This window comes from Chiloscyllium plagiosum, unplaced genomic scaffold (assembly GCF_037043375.1).
Source record: "Chiloscyllium plagiosum isolate Xiang-an unplaced genomic scaffold, Cpla_swu_hap1 HiC_scaffold_15, whole genome shotgun sequence".
NCBI classification, from domain to species: domain Eukaryota; kingdom Metazoa; phylum Chordata; class Chondrichthyes; order Orectolobiformes; family Hemiscylliidae; genus Chiloscyllium; species Chiloscyllium plagiosum.
Window position 1 is genome coordinate 571,982 of NW_028270153.1, and position 15,087 is coordinate 587,068.

The 15,087-nt window shown below is 47.0% G+C and overlaps 1 protein-coding gene across 3 annotated transcripts in view; it reads right to left on the reverse strand.

Moving 5' to 3' along the window:
• tubd1 (tubulin, delta 1) overlaps nucleotides 1-7,138 on the reverse strand; it is a 44,485-nt gene extending 37,347 nt beyond the window's left edge. Inside the window, exons 1-2 of one of the 3 annotated variants that reach the window (XM_087994636.1) lie at nucleotides 6,908-7,138; nucleotides 1,178-1,328 (exon numbers count right to left, since the gene is read on the reverse strand). In XM_087994636.1, coding sequence (XP_087850762.1) covers nucleotides 1,178-1,328; nucleotides 6,908-7,067 — 311 coding nt within the window. In that variant the 5' untranslated portion in view covers nucleotides 7,068-7,138. The remainder of the gene's footprint in view (nucleotides 1-1,177; nucleotides 1,329-6,907) is intronic. The other 2 variants (XM_087994635.1, XM_087994634.1) reach the window with 2 other exon arrangements.
• Between the last annotated feature and the right edge of the window lie 7,949 nt (nucleotides 7,139-15,087).

The following is a 15,087-nucleotide window of genomic DNA, read 5'->3' on the forward strand; positions in this document are numbered from 1 at the left end:
GAAGGCAGAAGACATAGGGTAATGGTGGAGTGTTGTTTTTCAGATTGGAGGCCTGTGACTAGCGGAGTACAACAAGGATCGGTGCTAAGTCCACTACTTTTCGTCATTTATATAAATGATTTAGATGTGACTTTAAGAGGTATAGTTAGCAAGTTTGCAGATGACACCAAAATGCAGATGCAATAGACAGCAAAGAAGATTACCTTGGATAACAACAGGATCTTGATCAGATGGGTACATGGGCTGAGGAGTGGCAGATGGAGTTTAATTTAGATAAATGCGAGGTGCTGCATTTTGGGAAAGTAAATCTTAGCAGGACTTATACACTTAATGGTAAGGTCCGAGGGAGTGCTGCTGAACAAGGAGACCTTGGAGTGCAGGTTCATAGCTCCTTGAAAGTAGAGCTGCAGGTAGATAGGATAGTGAAGAAGGCATTTGGTATGTTTTCCTTTATTGGTCACAGTATTGAGTACAGGCATTGAGAGGTCACGTTGTGGCTGTACAGGACATTGGTTAGGCCACTGTTGGAATATTCCGTGCAATTCTTCCTATCAGGAGGATGTTGCAAAACTTGAAAGGGTTCAGAAAAGACTTACAAGGATATCGCCAGGGTTGGAAGATTTGAGGTATAGGAAGAAGTTGAACAGGCTGATGCTTTTTTCCCGGAAGCGTTGGAAGCTGAGAAGTGACCTTATAGTGGTTTATAAAATCATGAGAGACATGGATAGGATAAACAAACAAAGTCTTTTCCCTGGGGTGGGGGAGTCCAGAACTAGAGGGCATAGGTTTAGGGCGAGAGGGGAAAGATATGAGAGACCTAAGGGGCAACCTTTTCACGCAAAGGGTGGTGCATGTATAGAAGTGGTGGAGGCTGGTACAATTACAACATTTAAAAGGCATTTGGATGGGTATATGCATAGGAAGGGTTTGAAGGGATATGGGCTGGGTGCTGTTGGGTGGGACTAGATTAGTTTAGGATATCTGGTCTACATGGACGAGTTGGACCAAAGAGTCCGTTTTTGTGCTTTACATCTCTATGACTATGGCTCATTCATGGGATGTGGGTGTTGCTGGCTGCCCATTCCTAGTTGCCCTTGAAAAAATGGTGAGTTGCTTTCTTAAACTACTACAATCCACGTATTGTAGGTGTTGTGGTGGTGGCTAAATTCATTCTTACCCATTTGCCCAATTGTTTCCAGATCCTTGTTTTTGGCAGAAGTAGGAATGGTTTCCATAACTCCACTGCCCTGACTTCATAGCTTTGGCCAAAGTGTGGCTGATTACCTTTGGCTCCATGTCCACAAGAACAGCCCGAGCAACCGGCACTGCTGAAAATAAAATCATACCAGCACTGGGAAATTACAAATCGCACTGAAAAATATATAATCCAGCCATTAACAAAGGTACAGATTTATTTCATCCAGATTTTTTTTTAAAAAGACTCAGAAACCCACTGGAAGACTAATGCTCAATTGCACAACAGACATACCACAGCAGAAAGAGTAGGGAAGGTAGTGGGTATTAAAATTATTTAGACTGTACTTGGCCTTAATATTACAGCAAAAATTGGTAAGCAATCAGCGGAGGTACTATATAGGAGAAAGTGAGGACTGCTGATGCTAGAGATCAGAGTCAAAAAATGTGGCGGTGGAAAAACACAGCAGGTCAGGCAGCATCTGAGCAGGAGAATCGATGTTTCGGACTTAACCCCTTCATCAGGAGCGGTGGCTGGTGGGAGTAGCGTGGAGAGAGAGCTGAGAGATAAGATTAGATTAGATTACTTACAGTGTGGAAACAGGCCCTTCGGCCCAACAAGTCCACACTGACCCGCCGAAGCGCAACCCACCCAGACCCATTCCCCTACATTTACCTCTTCACCTAACACCGGGCAATTTAGCATAGCCAATTCACCTAACCTGCACATTTTTGGATTGTGGGAGGAAACCGGAGCACCCGGAGGAAACCCACGCAGACCCGGGGAGAACGTGCAAACTCCAAACAGAGAGTCACCAGAGGCGGGAATTGAACCCGGGTCTCTGGCGCTGTGAGGCAGCAATGCTAACCACTGTGCCACCGTGTCGCCCACTATATAAATAGGAGAGTGGGAGTTGGGTGAGGTACCTCGGAAGGCAATAGATAGATGCAAGTGGGGGCATGATCGTGAAAGGTCTGAGGAGAGGATGGAGCGGATAGGTGGGAAAAAAGATGGACAGGTAGGACAGTTCAAGAGGACGATACCAAATTGGGTGGTTGGATCTGGGGTGAGGTGTGGGGAGGGAAGATGAGAAAACTGGTGAAGTTGATGTTGATGCTGTGTGGTTAGGGTTCCAAGACAGAAGATGACCCTACACCTCCCTCCTCCTCCTCCTCCTCCCCAACCCGCCCCCCCACCACCACCACCACAACTACCACCCAGTCTTCACCTTCCACCCCACAAATTTCCAGATACAGCGCATTATCCTCCGCCAGTTCCGCCACCTATAATTAGACCCCACTACCAGAGATATATTCCCCCCCACCCCTTTCGGCATTCCCCAGAGACCATTCCCTCGGTGACTCCCTCGTTGGGTCCACTCCCTGCCCCCACCAACCCACCCTCTACTCTCAGCACCTTCCCTTACCACCGCAAGAGATGTAAAACCTGTGCCCACACTTTCCCCCACACCTCGTCCAAGGCCCCAAAGGATCCTTCCATGTCTGGCAGAGATTTTCCTGCACACTCAAACACCTCATCTACTACATCCATTGCTCTCAATGTGGTTTCTCTACATTGGGGAGACAGGTCACTAATTCGCAAAACATTTCAGGGAACATCTCTGGGACACACACACCAAACAACCCCACTGCCCAGTGGCCAACCACTTCAACTCTCGCTTGTCCTTGGCGGAGTGGAAGGAAGTCCTGGGCCTTCACTGCCAAATCCAAGCTACCCGATGCCTGGAGAAAGAACGTTTCATCTTACACCTGGGACCCCCTCCAACCACACTGCATCAACATCAACTTCACCAGTTTCCTCATTTCCCCTCCCCGCCCAACGTCATCCCAGATCCAAACCTCCATCTCTGCACTGCTTTCTTGAACTGTCCTACCTGTCCATCTTCCTTCCCACCTATCCATCCACCCCTCCCCGACCTATCACCATCATCCCCCAATTGCATCTACCTATCGCCTTCCCAGCTAGCTTATCCCAACCTTCCTATTTATCTTTCAGCCCCCTTGCCAAACCCCCACCCCACATTCCTTATGAAGGGCTTATGCACAAAATGTTGATTCTCCTGCTCCTCAGATGCTGCCTGACCTGCTGTGATTTTCCAGTGTCACATTTTTCGACTAAAGGTACTCTATAATAGAACAAAGAGCTATAAATGCTGAATAGCCAATGACTTTTTCTTATGGTGGAGGAGTCCAATACTAGAGGACATAAGTTAAAGTGAGAGGAGAAAAATTTTAAAAAGGACACGAATGGTATCTTTTCCCACCATAGAGGGTGGTGTGTGTATGGAATGAGCTGCCACAGGAAGTGGTGGAGGCAGATACGATCACAATGTTTAAAAGGCATCTGGATGGGTGCATGACAATTTGATTGATTTATTGTCACATGTACCAAAGTACAGTGAAAAGCTTTCTTTACCAGCAGTACAGGAAAATGTACAGACATTAAGCAAAGATCAAAAAGACTTAGAGGCATGCAGGTTACACTGCACAGGGCGTGCATTAGGCGAGATCAACGTTAGCAATATCAACATTATTTGAGGCTAGATAGTCCATTCATCAAACTTGAAAGGGTTTCAGAAAAGATTTACAAGGATGTTGCCACGGTCGGAGTATTTGAACTATAGAGAGAGGCTAAATAGACTGGGGCTGTTTTCCCTGGAGCATCAAAGGCTGAACAGTGACCTTATGGAGGTTTGTAAAATCATGAGGTGCGTGGATAGGTTTGGGAGAAAATCCAGTATCCTGTCCACCCACAGCATGGCCAAAAAGAGATAAAGAACCATGTCTGCCTAAGCCACAACAGAAACTACCCAAAGTGCCTCAGCCTTCACTAAACAGGCTAACTAAGACACCAGGCAGCAAACAGGAGATGACTCAAGACACTTCCAGACTGGGGAATACCTTTCCTGAGACAGCCTTACAATAGGCTTCCTAGCCCTCAATAAGCATAACCACTCCCGAAGCCCTAAGGGCAGCCTCGCTCCTCGTATGTACTGGAACTCCACAAAGGTTGCCCAGACTGAGAGGCACTAAGGTAACTTGCCCGCGACCAAGCCACAATGGAAACCCACTGATGCCAGGATGAGACAGACACTTCCACCTACTCTCACACCAGACCGAAATCTCCTGTTTCGATTATGAACTGGTTGCTATCCCTGGATGGCTGATTGTTCTCCCATTGATTTCATTCTTCACTTGAGCAAACTGCCCACACTCACCGCTCGGGGAAGAGAACCTTGGTCTACCTGTACAGACTGTCAGTTGTGTGTCAGCCTAGTCAATTTCTCCTCCAGCAATATTGCTTGTAATAAACAGTTAGTCAATTTCACCCAATTCGCTGTTTAATTGGGTAATTTCTCTGACAATAAGGTAATAAATAAGGTCTTTCGCCCAGTGTGGGGCATTTCAAAACTAGAGGGCATAGGTTTAAGATGAGAAGGGAAAGATTTAAAAGGGACCCAAGGGGCAACTTTTTCATACAGAGGGTGGTGCGTATATGGAATGAGCTGCCAGAGGAAGCGGTGGAGACTGGTACAATCACAGCATTTAAAAGGCATCTGGATGGGTATATGAATATCCGTCCTACTACAATGGTGTTGTCAGCAAACTTGTAGGTGGCGTTGGTTTGGAATTGGAATAGGAAGGGTTTAAGATGGTTTTGTGCTAAATGCTGGCAAATGGGAAGAAGTCACATTGGGATGAGTGGTCAGCACGGGTGAGTTGGACATAAGGGTTCCCACGCTGTATGCCTCTATTTCCTAGGATTATGTGGGAAGCAAGAGAGGAATTGCAGAGACGTTGGCAATGATCTTTTCATCTTCACTGTCAACAGGGGTGGTACCAGGGGACTGGAGAGTGGCGAATGTTGTGCCCCTGTTCAAAAAAGGGAATAGGGATAACCCCAGGAATTACAGGCCAGTTAGTCTTACTTCGGTGGTAGGCAAAGTAATGAAAAGGGTACTGAGGGATAGGATTTATGAGTATCTGGAAAGACACTGCTTGATTAGGGACAGCCAGCACGGATTTGTGAGGGGTAGGTCTTGCCTTACAAGTCTTATTGAATTCTTTGAGGAGGTGACCAAGCATGTGGATGAGTGTAGAGCAGTGGATGCAATATACATGGAGTTTAGTAAGGCATTTGATAAGGTTCCCCATGGTAGGCTTATGCGGAAAGTCAGGAGGCATGGGATAGAGGGAAATTTGGCCAGTTGGATAGAGAACTGGCTAACCGGTCGAAGTCAGAGAGTGGTGGTAGATGGTAAATATTCAGCCTGGAGCCCAGTTACAAGTGGAGTTCCGCAGGGATCAGTTCTGGGTCCTCTGCTGTTTGTAATGTTTATTAATGACTTGGAAGAGGGAGTCGAAGGGTGGGTCAGTAAATTTGCAGACGATACGAAGATTGGTGGAGTTGTGGATAGTGAGGAGGGCTGTTGTCAGCTGCAAAGGGACTTAGATATGATGCAGAGCTGGGCTGAGGAGTGGCAGATGGAGTCCAACCCTGTCAAGTGTGAGGTTGTCCATTTTGGAAGGACAAATAAGAATGCAGAATACAGGGTTAACGGTAGGGTTCTTAGTAAGGTGGAGGAACAGAGGGATCTTGGGGTCTATGTTCATAGATCTTTGAAAGTTGCCACTCAGGTGGATAGAGCTTGTAAGGAGGCCTATGGTGTATTAGCGTTCATTAGCAGAGGGATTGAATTCAAGAGTCATGAAGTGATGTTGCAGCTGTACAGGATCTTGGTAAGGCCACATTTGGAGTACTGTGTGCAGTTCTGGCGCCTCATTTTAGGAAAGATGTGGAAGCTTTGGAGAGGGTGCAGAGGAGATTTACCAGGATGTTGCCTGGATTGGAGAATAGGTCGTACAAGGATAGGTTGAGAGTGCTAGGCCTTTTCTCATTGGAACGGCGAAGGATGAGGGGTGACTTGATAGAGGTTTATAAGATGATCAGGGGAATAGATAGAGTAGACAGTCAGAGACTTTTTCCCCGGGTACAAGTGTTACAAGGGAACATAAATGTAAGGTATGGGGGGATGTCAGGGGTAGGTTCTCTACCCAGAGAGTGGTGGGGGCATGGAATGCGCTGCCTTTGGGAGTGGTAAGAATCATTGGTGACCTTTAAGCGGCAATTGGATAGGTGCTTAAGCTAGGACAAATGTTCGGCACGACATCGTGGGCCGAAGGGCCTGCTCTGTGCTGTATTGTTCTATTAATCTAGCTGAAACAAAAACAGAAATTGCTGGAGCCACTTGAGAGAGAAAGCTGAGTTAACGTTAACAGATGCAGTCAAATCTGCTGAGTGCGAAATGAAGAATCTGGGTAGGGTGTGTGAAGAGTGAAGGTTCTGGGTGGGGGTATGTGTGAAGTGAATGATCTGGGGAGGGTGTGAAGAGTAAAGGATCGGGGGGGGGGGGGGGGGGGAAGAGTGTGGTGAAGGGTCCAGGTGTATGTGTGTGTGAAGTGAAGAATCTGGGTAGGGGGATGTGAAAAGTGAGGGATCTGGGGTAGGGTTGAAGGTTCGCCCCCCTCCCCAGCTGCAAAATAAAAAGGAAAAACTGCGGATACTTGAAGTCAGAAACAAATACAGAGATTGCTGGAAAAAAATTCAGCAGATCTGGCAGCATCTGTGTCGAGAAAGCAGTCAACGTTTTGTGACCCTTCCTCAAAACGAAGCTGCAGAAATGTCCCTTACCATCAGTCCCGGCCTCCTGTCGGAAAAAGCGCTCCAGAGAAATGGCTCGGTAACTATCAGGCCGGCCCAGGTCATTCCGGCCATCCGTATTGATCAGCTCGAGCAGCTCCTGGCCTACCTGGTTGCCGCACTGTCCAAGCTGCAGCAGGACCATCGACATTGCCCCCGACCCCGGGGCAGACTGACTAACTGACTCCCGCGTGAGGCCGACTAACTCCCGCGCCGTTGCCGCAGCAACCCGCGCGCGCTCTCCCGGAGTTATGGCGCATGCTCAATTTTCACCATTTTCTCCCCCGAACTGGTGTACGTAGGCCTCTAAGATACAGAATAATGAGTCAGTAAGTGTTTCAGAAGGACATTGACAAACTCTCATACAGAACGTCAGCTGACGAAAAATTTGACTAAAGAGGAATGTTTTGAAGTAATTACAAACATAAAATGAGAGAATATTCGGTAGCAGCTTTTAAATCAAACACATTGAATGTTTCAGGGCACTGGACTTTGATTGAAACACAGGAGAAAGGAATAGAAGGGGTCCATGTGACCATTTAAACCTGCTCCATCATTCAATATGATCGTGGCTAATCATCCAGCTCACTATCCTAATCCCACCCCCAATCCTTGAATATTTTAAATACATGGGCTTCTTGAAAATACAATGTTTTAACCTCAACCACTTTTTGTGGCAGTGGTTTCTACAGGTTGACCACTCTACATGAAGAAATTTCTCCCCATTTCAATCCTAAATGCTTTACCCCCTATCTTTAAACTATGACCCCTGGACTGCCCCACATTCAGTGACATCCTACCTGCATTGTATTTGCTGCACCCAATGTGGCCTCTTGACCTTGCTGTAGCTAGTCATTTTAAGACACTGTCCTGCTTGCATGCCCACATGTCTGTCCTTGGCATGCAGCCATATTCCAGTGAATCACAGCACAAACTAGAGGAGCAACATCCCATCTCCAGGCTATTGAGTTCAACACCTTTAAATTGTGAATCAACTCCCATTTCTTCCCTTTTAGCTTGTTATCATCCTCCCCTCCCCCAACCCTTTTACTGTCCTTTCAAATCTTGCTGGAGACACACAATTGTTCTGCCATTCTCACATTCCAATCACTTAATCTGAACTGTGAGAAACAAACCTCACATATTAATAAATTTCAGTCAGAGTCAAATTCTGAAGCAGCGAATTTTATTGATACGTACTTGCAAGAATGGGTGCCTAACGATTAAGCACCCCGATCTGAGGGTAACATTCTGATTTATGCTGTTCAGCTGCGTCTCTCGGTCCTCCCCTTTCACCCCATTACTTTTGCTGTAGCGCGTAGCCTATCATAGCTTCATTCCACCTTTGTCTAGCTTCTCTCTGCCTCTGTTTACTTCTCCCATTACTCTAAGCCTGTCGCCCCTTACTCTTATTTATCTCACTCCTTATATGTGACTATCCTGGCATAGTTTGCTGTCATCGTGCAATCGTCCTGCCAAATTAAATTCCATCCGTTGGCCACATCCCTCCTGAGACTGGCACACTATTCTCCTGTTACTGGTACATCCCATTACACGGTCACTCTGCCCTATTAGTCATAGATAATTCTACCTGTTTTCGCTTCTCACTGTTTAGTATTGGCACACACAGCCTAATTTTATAATGTAAACATTTGCAGAAGCAACACCTGTTCCCTTATTCTGCACAATTTTAACCCTATACCTTACAATCCCCCCTTTTTCTTCTTGGCTACTAAGTATTATCTTCTGCATTTGTCTCATACGTTGCCTTCCAGTTCGCTAGCATCATCCCTGAGACTTCATTTATAGTGGCTAATTCCTTAAGGTCACCCATTCCCTCATTGTTCAAGAGGTTGAGTTCCTCTGCCTGATTACCTTTTGGAGGCATTTGTTTTGCCTAGGCCGTCTCAATTAGCTGCTGGGTTAACCCTCATACACAAGGTATGATACAACAGCCAATTGCTCTTAGTACCCTTGCTACCACTATCAGGGAGGTGAGGATGGAGACGACCACTCCCTTCCATTTCCCAAACCATGATTCCAGCCATCTCGTGAGTGATGTGTCCATTCCTGAATTCTCAGCCAATTCTTCCACCAAGATGGTCAATCCTCGCAAGGCACGAGAGATTGACCGATCAGGTGCTGTATTATTTGGAATAAAAGTACAACAGCTACCTCCTAACATCACACATGCACCCCCTTTTTCAGCTAGGATCATATCTAAGGCCAGTCTGTTTTTCCAGGCCATTCTGCTGGTTGCATCAAGTTGCTCGGACATACCCTTGACTGCATCTCTAATGTAATTGATGAATCTTTGCTGGTTGTAAAAAAATATAGTTTATCCGATCCACATTCTTGTTGACCGTTACCCACCAAAATAGGGCCGATTCAAAACCTGCTGCAATCTGGTTGCGGGCCTTGAACCTATCGGGGACCCCCCTAGAAACTCCTATAGAGTCAAGATAAATCCTATCATCAAAGGAGGTATCTAATAACGACCTTTTACTCCTCTCATTCTTTGTTACTATCACCTTCTCCTTCTCAAATGCCAAGGTGAATGGGATTGCCAATTGCACAAATCCGTCTTCAGTCAGGAGGTAGGGTAGGTTGCAATATTCTGCCTCCACAGTACCACCAGAGATCTGCCCGGGGAACCTGGAGAGCTGAGTAGTTCCCTCCTTTGTCTGTTTTGGTGTCATTCTGAGTTTTTAAACATAACCTCAGCTCCCCCAAGTCTCTGGACCAATTTGACCCCGTCGGCTTATACACAATGTGTGATTCCCGACCGTGGTCAAAAATGGGGGGGGAGCTTTCAAATCTGTCTTCTCCAAGGGAGGGAACATTAGAGATAGGGATATACAATTCCTATCATTCCATGCAGTCTTATCCTGATACAGGGCTATCATACATTCCATGCCCTGCCTTTTTTGGTTCCACTCGAGCAGAAAGGGGACAATGTGAACAACCGGTCTACCGGAGGCACATGCATAGCAATTGCTTTCATTCAGAGTTTTAACAGTGTACTTTACCCATTCAACCCAGGCGTTTGCGTCCCCATATCCAGTTTCTATTTCAATGGTCTGCTTCAAGTCCTTCACCTCTATAATTTTTACCACCTTTGGGTCATTGGGAGGGGAAAAAGGATGTATCTCATTATCAAGTTGTTTGGCTCGTTTTCTGTTTCCTATGGCTATTCAGAAACAGCAGCCCGAAAAACACTTCCCATTGGCAGCTATTACGACCTTTAAATCGTTACTAAGGAGTCAAGACCGGTTTTTATGGGGAAAGGAGTCTTCAGAGGAGGTATTTTTGATGGTGAGATATATCGGGTGGCACTTTTTGTCAGGACAGTCTAAGGCTGGGCGAAAGGGGGCTCTATGGATAGTGATGCCAGGTGGCGGTTTTTGTGAACCATACCCTGTGTCCGGTCGGGTCTTAAGAAGGATTTTGGAGGAAATATACTCCCTCTGATACTTTACATCTGCGCATTTGACTCGGCTGCAAGCATCAACCTCTATTACTTGCGGATATTCAGACTCAGGGACCATTAATAACAAATATGGAGATGACAGCATCGTTTGACAAAATCCCAATATGAAGGAAGTTAATATGGTAACCCTAAGCGTCCCCAGCATCCTATAATAGTATTGAAGGACCGAGAGATTTAACATGCAATACAATATATAGATATCAAAAAGAAACTATCCCGCGTCCGCATAAAAATCATTTACTTAACGTCTTTTGAGTCTGAGTTTCAGTGGTTCTCCCATCGATTCGGCTGTCCAGACTTCTTTCTTAACCGGGGATTCCACCAGTCCTTTAATCCTGGTGTAGTGAGTCCAGCCTTTCTCCGCCGTGCGTATCACCGTTTCAGTCGTCAAAAGAGCCTGGTATGGTCCCTCCCAATCCGGTTGCAATTTAGTTTCTGTCCATGACTTAATTAGGACCCAATCTCCCAGCCGGATGGGATAAATGCGGTGTCTGTGCCAGTAGTCCGTGTCTGCTAAGAAAAGTCAAAGACGAGGACAAGCCCAGTATATACTTTTTTAAGAACAGATCTTTAGTCTCCAGGGTTGGCAGTTCCCCTTTCGTTCCCAGATAGGGCAGGCCAAACAATATCTCATAAGGGGACAGTCCCATATCTTTCCTTGGGCTGTCCGCACTCTCAAAAGGGCTATAGGTAAACACTTAGTCCAAGGGAGTCTGGTTTCTACTACTAATTTTGATAACTGCTTCTTGAGTGTCTGGTTCACTCTCAACCTTTTCTGATGAAGGCGTGTGCCAAGGGGTGTGGAACTCCCAGGAGATACCTAACCCTTCATCACTCCCTGGAGTACCCTGGAAGTAAAATGAGTTCCCTGATCCGAATCTATACATTCCACTATCCCGTCTCTGGGGATTATGTGTTCAAGTATTATCTTGGACATGGAAATGTGTTGCTGGAAAAGCGCAGCAGGTCAGGCAGCATCTAGGGAACAGGAGAATCGACGTTTCGGGCATTAGCCCTTCTTCAGGAATGAGGAAAGTTGGTCCAGCAGGCTAAGATAAAAGATAGGGAGGAGGGACTTGGGGGAGGGGCGTCGGAAATGTGATAGGTGGAAAGAGGTCAAGGTGAGGGTGATAGGTCAGACTGGGGTGGGGGCGGAGAGGTCGGGAAGAAGATTGCAGGTTAGGAAGGCGGTGCTGAATTTGATGGATTTGACTGAGACAGGCTGGCGGGAGGGGAAATGAGGAAACTGGTGAAATCCGAGTTCATCCCTTGTGGTTGGAGGGTTCCTAGCCGGAAGATGAGGCGTTCTTCCTCCAACCGTCGTTTCGCTGTGGTCTGACGATGGAGGAGTCCAAAGACCTGCATATCCTTGGTGGAGTGGGATGGGGAATTGAAATGTTGAGCTACAGGGTGGTCGGGTTGGTTGGTCCGGGTGTCCCAGAGGTGTTCTCTGAAACGCTCCGCAAGTAGGCGGCCTGACTCCCCAATATAGAGGAGGCCACATCGGGTGCAAAGGATGCAATAGATGATATGTGTGGAGGTACAGGTGAATCTGTGGCGGATATGGAAGTTTCCTTTGGGGCCTTGGAGGGAGGTGAGGGGGGAGGTGTGGGAGCAAGTCTTGCACCTCCTGCGGTTGCAGGGGAAGGTGCCGGGAGTGGAGGTTGGGTTGGTGGGGGGTGTGGATCTGACGAGGGGGTCAGGGAGGGAGTGGTCTTTACGGAATGCTGATAGGGGAGGGGAGGGAAATATATCCTTGGTGGTGGGGTCCGTTTGGAGGTGGCGGAAATGACGGCGGATGATGCGCTGTACATGGAGGTTAGTGGGGTGGTAGGTGAGGACCAGTGGGGTTCTGTCCTGGTGGCGGTTGGAGGGGCGGGGTTCAAGGGCGGAGGATCGGGAAATGGAAGAAATGCGGTGGAGGGCATCGTCGACCACGTCGGGGGGGAAATTGCGGTCCTTGAAGAAGGAGGCCATCTGGGATGTGCGTTTTTGGAACTGGTCCTCCTGGGAGCAGATGCGGCGGAGTCGAAGGAATTGGGAGAATGGGATGGCGTTTTTACAGGGGGCAGGATGGGAGGAGGTGTAGTCCAGGTAGCTGTGGGAGTCGGTCGGTTTGTAGTAGATGTCCGTGTTGATTCGGTCGCCTGAGATAGAAATAGAAAGGTTGAGGAAGGGGAGGGAGGAATCTGAGACTGTCCAGGTGAATTTGAGGTCGGGGTGGAAGGTGTTGGTGAAGTGGATGAACTGTTCAACCTCCTCGTGGGAGCACGAGGCGGCGCCGATACAGTCATCGATGTAGCGGAGGAAAAGGTGGGGGGGTGGGGCCAGTGTAGTTGCGGAAGATGGATTGTTCCACATATCCTACGAAGAGGCAGGCATAGCTGGGGCCCATGTGGGTGCCCATGGCTACTCCTTTCGTTTGGAGGAAGTGGGAAGATTGGAAAGAGAAGTTGTTCAGGGTGAGGACCAGTTCAGTCAGTCGAAGGAGGGTGTCAGTGGAAGGGTACTGGTCGGTACGGCAGGAAAGAAAGAAGCGGAGGGCTTTGAGTCCTTCGTGATGGGGGATGGAGGTGTACAGGGACTGGATGTCCATGGTGAAAATAAGGCGTTGGGGACCGGGGAAGCGAAAATCATGGAGCAGGTGGAGGGCATGGGTGGTGTCCCGAACGTAGGTGGGGAGTTCTTGGACTAAGTGGGACAGGACGGTGTCAAGGTATGCGGAGATGAGTTCGGTGGGGCAGGAGCAGGCGGAGACAATGGGTCGGCCGGGGCAGTCAGGTTTGTGGATTTTGGGCAGGAGGTAGAAGCGGGAGGTGCGGGGTTGTGGGACTATGAGGTTGGAGGCGGTGGATGGGAGATCCCCCAAGGTGATGAGGTTATGGACGGTCTGGGAGATGATGGTCTGGGAGAGATTATCTTGGACACCCCACTTGCGGTGGCAGTAGCTAAAGGGTACGCCTCCACCCATCCAGATAGGTGATCAACCATTACCGCATATACCTCAGTCTTCCCACTCGGGGTAATTTGGTATAATCTACTTGAAAATCTCTGAGGTTCTCTCCCTCCTGGGACTTGTTTCCTCAATACCTTCTTGTTGATTTTCTTGCATGTTATACATCCCTCATATATCTGTTTGGCTATCGTGTAGATCCCTTTGCATCCATATTTCCTTAAAACCAAATCACACATTGTTTGCACTCCCCAGTGACTCCCCTGGTGTAAGACAGCCATAATTTCTCGCATCATCATCTTATTTAGCATCTCCGGCCATCGGGTAGCATCCAGTGCCCCTCTACTGTCAGTATAGCTCCTAGTTCTTCTAATTCTCTCTCTTCCTTAGCGCTAAATATCAGTCTCCCCCCAGGTTCCTGCACCACTGGTACCAAAATCTATATTGTAGCGGGTTGAGGGTTCAGAGCTACTTCCTTAGCGACTTCATCCGTCAATCTATTTCCCTTTGCTTCAGGATCATTTCCCTGCTGATGTCCATTTATGTGGACTATCGCTATTTCCTTTGGCAATGAAAGGTATTCCAATACTTGCTTTACCAATTCCTCATGAGCCAGTTCTTTACCCCTACTGTTGATCAGTCCCCTCTCCTGCCACATCTTCCCAAATGTGTGCCACTCCGAAGGCATACTTAGAATCTGTGTATACAGTTCCTTCATTGCCTTCCAAGGTCTTAAGGGCCCTTTCTAGTGCATAAAGTTTGCAAGTCTGCGCCGACCAATCATTGGGTAGTCAACTAGCCTCCATTCTATCTCTCTATTCTATCCACTACTGCATATCCATTGTGTCTTTGACCTTCAATCACTCTGGAGGACCCATCAATGAACAGCCTGGCCCCTGAATGTAGAGGGATATCTCTAAGGTCCATTCTTACTTTAGTTTGATATTCTATAATGTCGAGGCAGTCATGTTCTGGTTCTGAGGGAGCTTCATCCTCCCCTTTCCAGAGAAAGGTAGCTAGATTCAGACAAATGTCTGTGATCAATGTAAGGTCATCCCTCTCTATTAGAATTGCTTCATATTTTGGAATTCTAGAGTCCGTAAGCCACCGCCCTGCTTTCTGATTTAATATGGTCCATACCTGATGTGGGGTGCTGACTATTAAGGCTCCCCCAAAAGTAAGTTTCCGACTCTCCTCTACCAATAAGGCTGTTGCTGCCACTGCCTGCACACACTCTGGCCAGTAATATAGCCTTCTATTCTTTAATTAACAATGATTTAATGCTGTCATGTTTTAAATTAGCTATGAATTAATATGACAGGTCACTGAGAGAGTGTGAAGGAATCCTGTCAATTAATATTGATACAGGCTAATACAATTGATAAATTATAAATATTAATTATTAATTATATATATTATATAAATAAAATAATCATTATCTGTAATTCAGGATGGAAATGCAACAAGTGGCTAAAACATTTTAGAAACTGTAATTGCGTAGTTCTGTTTGCTTATCAGTCATTTGTGACTTCTCATTCGTTTCTGTAATTGTTTTGCTCGAGCACATTCATTTTTAAAAACCTCAACAGATTCCATAGCACCATTTGCAATTAATTCAATCCCCAATTTGGTGGCAGTATCTTGTCATGAGCGCAAAACTGATTCTTCGTGCCTCTCATCACAAAACTGTCGCCATAGTCCAATTAACTCTTTCGTTCCTGATCCCAT